The sequence below is a fragment of the Gavia stellata genome, chromosome 24 (genome assembly GCF_030936135.1).
Source record: "Gavia stellata isolate bGavSte3 chromosome 24, bGavSte3.hap2, whole genome shotgun sequence".
Taxonomy (NCBI): domain Eukaryota; kingdom Metazoa; phylum Chordata; class Aves; order Gaviiformes; family Gaviidae; genus Gavia; species Gavia stellata.
The window spans coordinates 11,118,355-11,131,038 of record NC_082617.1 but is presented as its reverse complement, the minus strand read 5'-3'; the positions used below and the strand labels follow the sequence as shown (position 1 = coordinate 11,131,038).

General features: G+C 37.9%; 1 protein-coding gene across 1 annotated transcript in view; it reads right to left on the bottom strand.

The window, feature by feature from the left end:
- Positions 1 to 12,684, bottom strand: part of CNTRL (centriolin) — a 34,117-nt gene that overhangs the window by 4,688 nt on the left and 16,745 nt on the right. Inside the window, exons 17-35 of the mRNA XM_059828779.1 lie at positions 12,273 to 12,452; positions 11,584 to 11,700; positions 11,006 to 11,150; positions 10,129 to 10,268; positions 9,459 to 9,645; positions 8,892 to 9,202; positions 8,365 to 8,573; positions 7,993 to 8,185; positions 7,492 to 7,622; positions 7,217 to 7,357; positions 6,971 to 7,097; positions 6,306 to 6,470; positions 5,370 to 5,529; positions 4,533 to 4,648; positions 3,243 to 3,460; positions 2,674 to 2,831; positions 2,340 to 2,413; positions 1,473 to 1,661; positions 282 to 507 (exon numbers count right to left, since the gene is read on the bottom strand). Of these exons, the coding sequence (XP_059684762.1) occupies positions 282 to 507; positions 1,473 to 1,661; positions 2,340 to 2,413; positions 2,674 to 2,831; positions 3,243 to 3,460; positions 4,533 to 4,648; positions 5,370 to 5,529; positions 6,306 to 6,470; positions 6,971 to 7,097; positions 7,217 to 7,357; positions 7,492 to 7,622; positions 7,993 to 8,185; positions 8,365 to 8,573; positions 8,892 to 9,202; positions 9,459 to 9,645; positions 10,129 to 10,268; positions 11,006 to 11,150; positions 11,584 to 11,700; positions 12,273 to 12,452 (3,187 nt within the window). The remainder of the gene's footprint in view (positions 1 to 281; positions 508 to 1,472; positions 1,662 to 2,339; positions 2,414 to 2,673; positions 2,832 to 3,242; positions 3,461 to 4,532; positions 4,649 to 5,369; positions 5,530 to 6,305; positions 6,471 to 6,970; positions 7,098 to 7,216; positions 7,358 to 7,491; positions 7,623 to 7,992; positions 8,186 to 8,364; positions 8,574 to 8,891; positions 9,203 to 9,458; positions 9,646 to 10,128; positions 10,269 to 11,005; positions 11,151 to 11,583; positions 11,701 to 12,272; positions 12,453 to 12,684) is intronic.

The following is a 12,684-nucleotide window of genomic DNA, read 5'->3' as shown; positions in this document are numbered from 1 at the left end:
AGCAGAAATGTAAGTCTCCTGGCATATTTCAAACACATGAGGCATTTTTCAAACACATTAATTTGCTGAGCAATGGTTTGTAAAAACACTGACACAAGGTGAGAGGGGACAGAACACCAGCTGGCTTTAGAATTTCAGTTCTTTGAGCAAGTCAATTTAAGGATCAAGAGCCAATCCAGGTGCTGCATTAGAAACCAAGTGAGATTAACAGAAATATTTGTTGGTTTCATTAGACTTAGAAGCCATAGATGGTAACAATTTATTTGTGCAATGTATCTTACTGCTTTTTCTGACAGTTTCTTCAAGTGCTGCACATCGGGACTCCTCCTTTTCCAGCTTCCTGAGGTTTTCTTCTGCCAGCCTTACTTTTGCTATTGCCTGCTCCAGTTTCTTTTGTTGATCTGTTAGTTCCTTTTCCAATAGTATTTTCTGGTCTTTCACTTTAGCAGTACATTCTTCCAGTTTTTTTCCTTCACGCTCTGAATTTTGCTTGAGGCGATGAAGAATCTGCCAAAAACACCCCACGACTTCAAGCTTTAAGTAGTAGCAACTCAATGGGAACAAATACCATCACCAAAAGACATCACAGAACTTACAGCAGCATAAATTGGAAAGAAACGTAGTCTAATACTCCCTACTGACAAAAAAGTTCAGCAATTTTTCTTGCCTCTCTTATTTTCAGTACAGCTCCCTCAGTTTTTCTTTTGGTTAACACTTTGTTGAAACTGCTCAGCCAACATAAGTTAATTATTTTACTACAGGGACATATGATTAAGCCCTAATTTTCATGAACAGCTGATAGGCTTTGCACAGAAATACTACAGAATAGAAGAACAAAAGCTAGCTGCCAATAGCAATCCACTCAAAACCAAAAGGAAACTTCAGGATAAAAAAGCCTTGAAATTTTTTCTGCTTAGTTTTGGAATTACAGAATGCAGCTGGAGTTAAGTTTTGATTCGTTTCACTTGAAATCCATCGTAGCACTTCAGGTACACTACACAGTTTGCTCATCTCCCAAGAGAAATCGACAGCATGGGAAGAAGCTCTCTGAACTATACCCAGCTGCTAGATCTTGGCAGCTGACAAAACAGAATTATAGAGTGATCTGTACTAGTCCATCTCTTCACCCATATCAGCTGCACCTGCAGCCAAGACACAACACTGCACGGTGCCTTCCACTGCACTAGCCCTTCTTGCACTCGGGGGTCAGTGCTGATTTTACAGCAGTTTTGGTATAACTTCAGTATAAGATGACCCTGCCAAGAAGGAAGACACCGTCCTTTGTTGTGACACACTAGTTTTCACTAAAACGTAACAACATTGAAGCTTTGTTTACTGCTATTCCTCTAAAAATGAGGCTTCATGTTTCTTAAAGCACTGGTATATTATTTGTAAACCTGCACCCAAAACTTTTTGGCCTGTCTTATTTTTAGAGATCAGGCAAAAGTGAGGCAAGTCGGCAGGCTCATTACCGCTTCTTGTTTGGCTAGTTCTGTTTCTTTCTCTTCGATCTCTTTCTGGAGCTGCTGCAATTGGTTCTCCCTCTTTTTCTGTCTCTCTTGGCAATCCTTACGTTTCCTTAAATACTCTAGGATATCTTCTTTCAGGGTTGCCTGCTCTCTAAGCAACTCATCCTGATGCCTTGTATTTTCTTTCAAATCCTGCAATATAAAACATAAAATCAAGTGACATAACCAGCTGGTAAAACTAACAGCTCTCTGGCTGAAAGGCTTGCATTTGAAAGAACATAACTGATCACCCCTAATCACACTGAAGATTGCCTTCCATTTAAACCAGCCAGCGAGTGAATTATCACAGTAGGAACCACAAGATAAAAAGCTACAAGATGATGCTTTTTTTTTTAAAAAAAAAAAAAGTATGTTCTTCCTAAAAAACAATAAACCAGGGTGATTTTGGCTCTGTGCCTGGTTTTCTAGAAAAAAGATAAATTCAGGAAAAAAAATCCAGAAAAAAAAAAAAAAACACCAAACAACCAAACCACCCAAAAACAAAAACCAAAAAAAAGCCACACACTCTAAGTTGGCAATAACAGTCCGACTAGGAGAATCATCACAGCTGCCACTTAAAACATAAAACCCAAACCAGAAATCTCACTTGATTAGGCACCTACTGTAGGCCAAACCACTCCAAACTCAGCAAGAACAAGGCAATAAACTAGCCCTTGTTTATTAGCTCTGCAAGTGTCTCATTTTGAGCCAGTGTGCCTGGATGAAAAACAGGTGACAGACTGTCAACCGTTGTGATAAATGACACCCCTTGTTTCTGTGCAACAGTCTACTCACCACCTGAAAGTAAGTACATATTTCACTAAAACTAACCTGTTCTACTAGTTGAAGCTGTTGCCTGGAGTCATTTAATTCTCCTTTCAGTGTTTCTAGTTCTTCCTTTTTTTCTAGAAAAATATTTGGCGACAGATTTCAAAATCAGCAATTTGAAATACCTATACAAATAAATTATTTCTTTTCATAAATAAGGAATAAACAATAGAAAAAGTTTCTAAAATTTCCATCTTTTCGACATGTTAAATACTTTCTGCCTGTAGATATTGGAACATGTTGGATATTTAATATCATACAGTATAGTTAAAGTGTGTCTTTTAACACAACTTCTCTTAAAATGTGTTACAGCTTAAAACCAAAAATTTATCTTTACCTTGAAGATCTTTCTGTACAACAATAATGTCTCCACTCAGTGATTTTTTTTGTTTGTTCAGTAGATCTACCTCCTGCTGCAGGTTTTTAACATCCAATTCCATTTTTTCTACATTGGACAATGCAGTTCTGCTGCTATCTTCAGTAGCGGTTAAGTCTCTGTAAAATGTGAACACATATTCTTGGTTTGTTGGAAGTACTTGGTGAAGACTCTAAAAACCAACTACATTTCAGTAAAAGTTCTCTCAGCTCAAGGTGATGCTACTTAGTAGTCTAACAGCAAGACAGCTGTCCTGTTCCAAGACTTAACATTTTGCTTTTCATAACGTTTCTCACTGCATTGCTATGATGTAACAAATGCTGTTGCATTCATCAGCTTCATTGCTGAGTATTTTCTGTAAGTCTGCTGTAGACATGCTTAAAATAAAACCATGGCAGGATGTAAGGAACAGCATATTCTGTATAATTGGGCACCTCAAAGTTACAGCTATATTTTTAATTACGATAAACAGACATTCAAGGCACTTCCCATCACTTCTGATCTTTGCAGAAAAAAATATTCCCCCCCACCTTCTGGTTTGTGACAACTTCTTTTCCAAACTCTGACAGTCGACTTCAAGCTTTTCCTTTTCTTTATTCAAAGACTCAATATTATTTTGCAGAGTGCGCATTTGAGAAACCAGATGTTCATTTTCCTGACGGTCTTTCTCAAGTAGTTGTTCCTGCCAATCTACTTCCCCTTGCTGACACTGAAATAATCTCTGAATATTCTCCAATTTTAACTTCTCCTACAAAAGAAGGCATTGTGAACAACACATTTATATGGTCAAGGAGTAGAACAAGTTATTAACATCTTTAGCTGCAGCGGTTTAAAAAGCTTTCATTCACAGAGATCATATACAGGCTCAAGTGCCCTCTATAACTACTGCATTAGAACAAGGGTAACTGCTTAAAGTGCCAGCTTAATTTGAGTGTACTTATGATGAAGATTATGATGAATATGAGCACGAGGACTGGAAGGTAGGGGTACAATTCTTTGTTCCATCATAGTTTAACCACCATTTTTCCCCCATCCATGAGAGCAGCACATCCCTTCATCACAGGGATTTTGAGAGAATGACCACTTTAAGGGCTGCGACATGCTCAGGTAAGGTAGTAAGGTGACCACTTTAAGCGTGGTAACAGAAAGGTACCAAGCATATCGACTGGTCCCTTCTTCTCCCTGTCCTTCACAGAAAGAGTACAGAGAGAAGTAGTAAAGTCTTTTAAAAAGTAAGCAGCATGCAGTATCTGCTTACATATGCTTATAAATGCTCTCAGCAAACTCATGTTGGATTCTCTGGCATTACACAACTGAGTAAAGGAGGGCTATCCTGGACTCCAACCTAACAATCCTGTAGCTACTATGAGACTGCCAAGCGGATGCCGCTGATCTCTCTGCCTGCTGGTAGCGAAGCTGAATGTCTGTCTTTATTCGTCAAAGAGGAGAGACAAGCTGAGCTAAAATACCTTTTTAATGGTAGAGAAGATCATCCAGCTGAGTTAGTAAACTGTCTTCCACGCCTACTCTTTGCAAGTGAGGACAGATAGAATCCAGATAAAAAGACTCCAGAAACTAATGCTAAGAAAACAGTATTCATCATTCTACAGCCACAGAAGAGCCTTCTGTCTTTTTGCCCTCTCTCCATTATTTTAAAAGGCCTAAACAGACTTAAGACTTTTCTGCTATAAGCTGAAATCAGACTAGAAACTGATTGATTTAAAAAGTGTAGGGACTCTGTTACCCAGCTCTTAACAGAACCACAGAATATGCAGATCTCTTCTTCCAGTTACTATATTAGCTACAGAAGAAATACTTACTTCTAGAATTGCAACCTGGGCCTTTTCTAGCTCATTGACCTTTTGGTCATGTTGTAGTTTCAAACCTTGAAGTTCATTGTTTTCAAGTTCCAGCATTTCCAGAACATGTTTCAGTTCTAGTAAGATGAAAGAAATTGAAGGTTATTACAAGCACATTAAATGTATTCTCTTTGCAAAAAAAGGCACCAAGGAAAAATTAAGAGACACTATACTGATATCATTCCTGTAAAAACTCTTCACATTTTCAATTGCTGCGTCAGACACACCAGGTATTATATCTGATGCTGTTCTGCCAGCAAGTTGCAGGTCCCTAGGTCTCCTGCTCTTCCTACTCCCTAGGGAGTTAGTCTGGGACAGAGCATCTGACTGCTAAACAATGGAAGAAAATATTTCAGAAGTACAACAGTTGCAAACTGCCACTGCTCATACTTCCCCCAATCTGACAGGATGTAACTGCTTGGAAGGAGATTACCCCATTTCCCCACACATCCCGCTGTTTCATTCTTCTTCTGTGAATGCGGCACAACGAGCTAATACCTCATAACCACACAGTGCTCGAGTGTGAACTTACCTGATCAGTCCTGTCAGCAAATTTGTTTGCATTTCTCTCTGGCACGGAAAACTCCCGTCCCAAATACAAAGCAGCACGAAGCACTGCCTCAACTTAAGCAAAGGGTATCAGTCAGCTCTTTATAAACTATGAGAATTACAGGGAACTCTTTCTCTGCAGTCATTCACAACATTTAAAAAGGAGCAAGGAACAGAAGACTGCAGCAATGTACAACTAAGAGCTCAGAATGTGTTTCTTTCCACTCCGCACAAAATACTGGGACATACCTATCTTATGCCTGGTAATTTGCCCAAGTATTCCTTGAAGATTTTCTTCCTCTTTTCCAACATCCTTCTTTATGAAGGAAAGCTGTGCTCTTTTCTCATTAATCTGGACATCCAGTTCTTTCCTCTCAACGTTAAGTTCTTCCAGAAGTAGTTTTATTTCCTGTGGAAATATATCAGTGTTAAAAGGAATGCCATTATTTGTCATTTTAAATAAAGTTTTCCTTTAAATAGAAGTTCTAAATATTTATAAAATTAAAAAATACTTTAACCAGTATTCTGGTCAATTTAATTCCAGAGTTTATAGTTACAGGTAATGGTGTAAACAAACAAAAAATACGTAATATTTAAATTAAAGTCTTGCTTGTTGACAATTTATACTAGTAATCTTGCAAAGATTTTGATCTACAAGTCTGACCAGAACAGTCACTCAGGCAAACAATACGTTAAGCCCTAAAACAGGTAGTTGGACAAAAAGCCCCCATAAAACCACCCACAAAATGTAATTAACCTTGATACTTCATTTCAGAAAAGAATTACAGAATCCTTTCTAGGTAAATGGGGATGGAATTAGACAGCTGACTTACGCCAGCTTTATTGTGTTTTACACACGCTGATCAGGCTGACTTGCTTTAGAAGCTGCTTGTCTCAGCAACAGTAAGTCATTCAGAGACTTCTATTTAATATAGTTTAGTTCTCAAGGGACCAGTTCTGTAAATATTACTGGAACTAGGGAGCTCTACTTCATAGCTGTGCATCTGGACCAAGCTCTTTGTCACACAAAACTGTAAACTTGCTTGTTCTATTTTTCAGTGGGTTTTGCAAGGTCATAGAAAGCAAAACTATTTTGTAGAAATTTTATGGGATGTTTTTGACACTTCTTTTCTTTTGCTGTTCTTCAGAGATATAATGAATTGAAAACTCATTTGGAAAAGTTACTCTTATTTGGCGTAGTTTTTCATTTGCTTCAGTCTCTCCATCTCGAAGAGCTTCTTTGAGGTCACCTTTCTTTTGAGAAATACAGTCTTGAAGGACACGGAGCTCTTCTTTTCTTTGATTTAACTGTTGCTCCAGAAATAAGAGCTCTTGCTGCTCAGCAGTAATCTACAATGTAGAAGTTTAACAGAAGAAGCATCTGAAGGCTTTTCTTTTTGTAGCTACACACCTGCAGAACAACAAGTGCAGTACACTGTTCCCTGCCAGAGATTTAGTTGAATTGCTTAACACGTAAGGATCCATCAGAGATGGGATCATTTGCTGAACTTGTCTAATATAGCCAATACTAAAGACTGAGTTCTGATCTGGACAGTGCAGTCCTGTACCTCAGACAGTTAAGTTTCTTATTCTGAAATGCAGTAAGAACTGTCAGAGAACTCTGCAGTAACATGCAGAAACTATGCATTTACTATACAGAAACGCCAGCAAGATTGGGATCATATGATCATATGAGACAAAACAAGGAGAATTCAAATTACCAACATTGAAATAAACTTAAGAATTGAATTCTTCAGACAAGGCAGTTTAGAACTTAAGACTCTCCTCAGCTTTCAGTTACCTCAAAACCAACAAAACTGATAGCCCGGAGTTAGTAAGGTAAGCCTTACCTGATCTTTTAACCTTTCCAGTTCAGTTTTCTTGCCTTGAAGAAGGTTTTCTGCTTCTCTAAGGATTTGGAGATGATGTTCTTCATTACCTTCTGCAACTTTAATATCTCCTTGAAGCTTCTGAAGACTGACAGTGAGGATAAAAACATGACTCAAAAGAAACAAGAACACCTTACGCAGCAACTTATTGGAGGAGGACATCTTTATTTTATCTAATACAGTTTACGGTGAATTAAAAATACTTACCTTTCAGTTAGCATTTCTATCTTCTGGTTTAATGACTGGAACTCAGAGTCTCTTGCAGCCACCATTTTGTTGATTTCTTTCAAAATACTTTCTTGTTCCCTCTTATGCTGTTCTAAATCCCTTGTATCTGCCTGTAATAACCTGAAGAAGCATTTATGTCTTTTCATATTAACATTTTAACAGCTCTCCCTCTCCAAAAGCACCATCTTGATATTTGAAAGAATCTTGTTCTTCTCCTCATCCCCATTTGATACAAATTCACAAGAACAGTGTACCTTAATTGCTGATCTGCTTTCACAAGTTTAATGGCCATTTCCTGAGCCCTTCGCTCTAGCTCCTTTGCCTCAGTTTCAGTACGGGACAAATGCCGTTTGGCATGATTGTACTTCTGAATAGTGTCTTTAGTCTAGAGCAAAAATTGAAGATAATTGAGACAATACATTCCCACCTTATGCTTTCCACATCCATAACCTGCAGATTAGCTGTCTAAAGATGACCTCCTCTTGGCCTAAATATTCCATGTGAGCTTTCTCCCTTTGTATACCATGAAGTAGAACCTTTTCTCCTCTCTTGTCCAGAGCAGAAAAGCTTCATCCTCTTTGAGAAGGACTGCAACATTTGCTTTTAGCACAGGTTATCCCATGACTTATTTTCAAATAGAAGCACTTTAAGAGGCTGCAGGTTATCCAAGTGAAAATAAACTGCTTAGACAAACAAAATCCTCTGCTTAAAACAATCTTAACGCAACACACAAATTGAGTTGTGGTTTTACTTACCTTCCCCCGTGTGCTCTCAAGTTCCACTTCAGCTTCTGAAAGCAGCCTATCTGCCTCTCTAAGCTCTGCTCGCCGTTTCAGGAGGGTCTTCTCTATACATTCAATTTCATCTGCAATATCTTCATGATGTTTAAGAGACTTTTCTAACTGCAATTCTGCAATAAGGTTATCAGTATACCCTTCAATAAAGTCCCTAAAAGGTCAGGAAGAAAGACATGGAATTAAAATACAAAATGCCAGAGGTCTGGAGCCTCTTTGAAGTTCTAGTCCATTTACATTAATTGTAAACAAGTCAAAAGTGGCTTTTATTGGAAAAAAGTTTAGGTATTTCCACATGCTTACTTTAAATGCATTCTAGTGCAATATTCTTACTTGTGTTTGTTATGTTTTTGAGCTGCTCTTCGTAGCTCTGCTACTTCATGTTCCAACTCGTCTCTTTCATGCAGAAGTTCTTCAATGTTTTGATGCAATTTTTCCACCTCTTTTTTGCATTTATGCTCAGCTGCCTCTGACCACTTATCTTTGTATTTTCGAGACTTCAAATAATACACGGTGTCTTCTAGTCTTGAGACTTCACTCTCCTACATATAGGAAACAGAACAAAAATCAAGACCTATTTTCTGTTTCAGTCCTCCTGAGACATGGGAGCAGCTACAGATAGAAAGACCAGCCTATTAGCACTGAAAATAGAGCATTCTCATCAGCAAGCTCTCTCAGATCAGAACCTTCCTAGCAGAGACTTTTTTTTTTTTTAAACTGGACTAATCTAATCTGTGAAAATGAGGTTTTGGTTTTTGCTTTTTTTTCCTCCAAGAAAGCATATGTTAAAAGATGCTCCTAATCCATTCATAAGTCAGTTGCCTATGGTTAAACATGCAGCTTACAGCTCTGTATCTTACCAAATCATGATGTTCAGGCACGTTGCAGTGAAGCACTCCAACAGGAATGAGTGGGACAGTGAAGTTTGGAGGAAGAGGGCCATAAACAACCTGGGCTCCCACAGGAGGTGGGCCATAGATGACAGATCCAGGAGCAACTGAACCTCCACTTGCTGCTGCAGGTGGAGGGCCATAAACCACAGTTCCCTGTGGTACAGGGGCACCATCTGGAAGGACTGTGTAAATAACTGTACCAGGTGGTGGTACAAAGGGAGGATCTTTGGGAACACGAGTTTCTTCATCTCCTTCGCTATCTTCTTTCGCTCTTCTATCTTTACCAAAAGAAAGTTATTTTTAATCACTTTTCGGTAAAAAGATATTCTTCAAATGCACACTTTAAAATAACACACATTCTATGTAATGTACAAAAATGTAATAAACACCGCTTAAACTGAAAAATGAGTTCAACAGTAATAAACATTTATAATTCACTCACGCACATAAAAAAACAAACCACACACCACAATCTCTAAGCAAGTCTATCTTTAGTACACTCCTAAACATTTTGAGACTGTAAGACTGACTTACCTTTACCAGAATTTGTTTTGTACAATCTATTTCTGACTGGTGAATAAACCCAACATCCTCCTTGACTGGGCAAGTCTTCCTTCCTGCACTGCCTGTCCTGACCAGACCCTCTTCTGGGTGGGGATGTGCCAGAACACAGTAAACAAACTCCAGAATCTTTTGTGCTGCGGGAAGAAGGAGTTGAAGCCTAAAGAGAAAAAAGAATACGTGTTAATCTAGAAATAACAAATTATGTAAAATAAATTATTTGTTGTAGACGTTCGAAAGCACTGATTTTTCAAGAACAGGCTATACATACTCTGCTTTCTCTCACTTCCAAGTATGATGCTGCTTTAAAAGACAGCACTAAATATATTTTAACAACATTTCTTTTAGATTCAGACAAATGCTGTTTTGCAAGAAATGTTTGTCTGCAATGTCCCCTTTCAACCTTTACCTAAATGAATTTACAGTACTACATTTTGAATAGATGTCTCCAAATTTTACATATACTATATTCCTATTACTAGAAAGTAATAGGCTTTATCGGGGAACGTTTGTCTATGTGTTGTTTCAGTATCTCTCTTATATGCCAGCCAATATTTTTTCTTAAGTTCCCAGACCTAGCAAGTTTATAATAGACTTTCCCGTATCAAATTAACTTCCACATAACAGGATTTTTATTTCTGACCTGTGATGATGGCATGTAATACCAATATCCCCTTCTTTTCAATGGATTTGCTATGCTGGTGATATAATCGTTCTGGTGTGAAAGCACATCTTTGAGTGCCGCAATTTCATCTTGTAAGTTGTCAATTTCATCTTTGTTACCTGTAAATTTATCACAGTTTTATAGGCATTATAAGGCAAATAATCAAGTCATAAATACTGCATTCTGCTTTTCCCTCATTGTTATCTTGTTACTCTGAAACAGTATTTAAAAAAATGAATTGCTGGGCAAAACAAACTAAACGTTATTAAATAGTGATGTAGATATACACCGGCCCTTCCAAGTTTGTAATTTTAAGATTGCAGAAATAGAAGTTCACATACAGGTAACTGATGCTCATTTTTCCTTCTATATAGGTCTCTGACAATGTTCTAGAGCAGTATAAACTGAATGCATAACACAATTAGTGTTTTCTAAATAGTTGTAAAAAGTGTTGTTAATACAAACTAATGAAAACTAACATGCTGTCATTTTAATTTTCAAACTGAGGCAACACTTTACTAGATTTCCAAAGATCACATGGCATGTCAGCTGGCAAAGCTAGAAACCTAAAAGTGCTAGTGCCAGTGCTGGTCCTTAACCATCCATTCCTCCATTCTTCGTATCTGAAGAAGCAAAGACCCATACACTTCACATAACTGCACTTTATCTTGCTGTTTGCTTCACATACATAGATACAGGGAATCCACTGAAGCACAGTGATTTAAGGACTGAATGTATCCTGTATAGGAACTGTACAGGAAGGTCTGAACAGCTTCTCAAATCAAACAGCGAGAATTATAGAGAAGATTCTGCATCCATGCTTATCTGCAAGGAGTGAAGAGAAAAGAGAGATTACCTGTCCCGATATTATCCAACAACCGTCTTAAACGGTTAACTTCTGCTTTTTGTTGCTCCATAGCTTCATTTAATTTATCAATTTCAAACTTCTGAGTGCTTGATGCAACATTCCTCTCACCAGCCTTCTCCATTTCATGCTGAAACTATTTAAAACATAAGTTTAAATGAAAACAAAACACTTCAGTTTAAATTAGATTGTGCCAAAACTTTTTTTTCAAACATGCTCACCCATCCCTACAAAAATGCTCATCTAGCAAAACGCATGTACCACTTTGATGCAACAAAATTGTTCTTCCCATCCCCTCATATGATGGAGGCTTACAGACATAGCCACGTAAAGGCATTTGAGTAAACAGGTGATAATTTTCCTTAAAACTCAGCTACTCTAGTCAGTGAAGTTTTCATTTTGTTCTTTGGCAGATGTCAGGGGAGGGAAGAACATTGTGACTCGGCAAAACTTGAGGAAAAAGGGCGGGGCAGGCACCTCTAAACATGGTGTTTCCAAAAACTCACTTAAATAGTTCTAAGTATTTTATCCTCCTCCTATAATATAGAGCAAACATCACTGCAACCTACTTGCTCTTCCTTCTCTTTGAGGAGCTGTTGTAACAATTCTATTTCTGCTTCTGCTCTGGCAAGATCACGGGCTGCACGAGCTGCCTCAGCACAGAACTCTTCGGCTTCCTCAATCTCCTAAAATTGAAATTTTAGTTTGAGCTTTAGTTTGCAAGAATACTTCACAAGCTTGCAGATGTCTCATGCAGCTTTGAAAAACTGACTAGTAAGAAACATTAGCACTTGTCTGTTCTGGAATTCCAGAAACTGGCAAATTTTATGTAAAATAGTATTTCTCCTTTAACTTTAGAGTATTTCTACAGAGGAGATGTTAGTATGTAGCCAAAAATGGTTCCCAGTTTTAAAAACTTGCAGTGTAAGAACAAACTTCCATAGTCCCTTCTTTTGCTTTTCTATCTTACGTAACAACGTATTATCTATTGTTTGACTTTCAGTTAATATGAGATGAAACGTGCTTCTCCCTCACCTTCTAACACTCAGCAAGAACGCCTGTTCATACCCAAATTTAATCAGGCATTCATCTACTGTATTTCAAGGTGAGACTCTGTCCGAAGCAAGAGCTCCTTGTGCAGCAGGACAATTCAGAATAAAGCACTGAAGCTGAATTTAAAAAGACAACACCAGGACTGCTCCCATTATGATGGCATTAGAAAGCACTGCTTATATACAAGCAATTAATGTTGATTTACCTCAGCTCGCTCCTGATTAATTTTGAGAACGGTCCCATGAAGAGCCTTTAGCTGATTTTTAGCAATGGAGAGCTCTGTGGCTGCCAGTTTATCTGAAGTGATGATTGCTCTCTTCAATTCCTTCAGTTCTTTATCTAGACTGACAAACTGCATTTGTGCTCTGGCATCTTCTATTTTTTTCTGAAACCAGGAAAACAATAGGATTTATAAGTTTTAAGTAAAAAGCAGCATGGAAGAAAGGCTTTCTGTTGATATGACTTTTTTCCCCACAAACATCCCATTTTGTATTGTATGAGTAGAAGTAACAGGAAAAAAAAACTAAAGCAAGGACAACCAATAAAATTCAAGGAAAAGAAAGATGTTATATTTAATCTCTGTGTTCCTTTCTGTATTTGATCTATCTTAGAAAGCA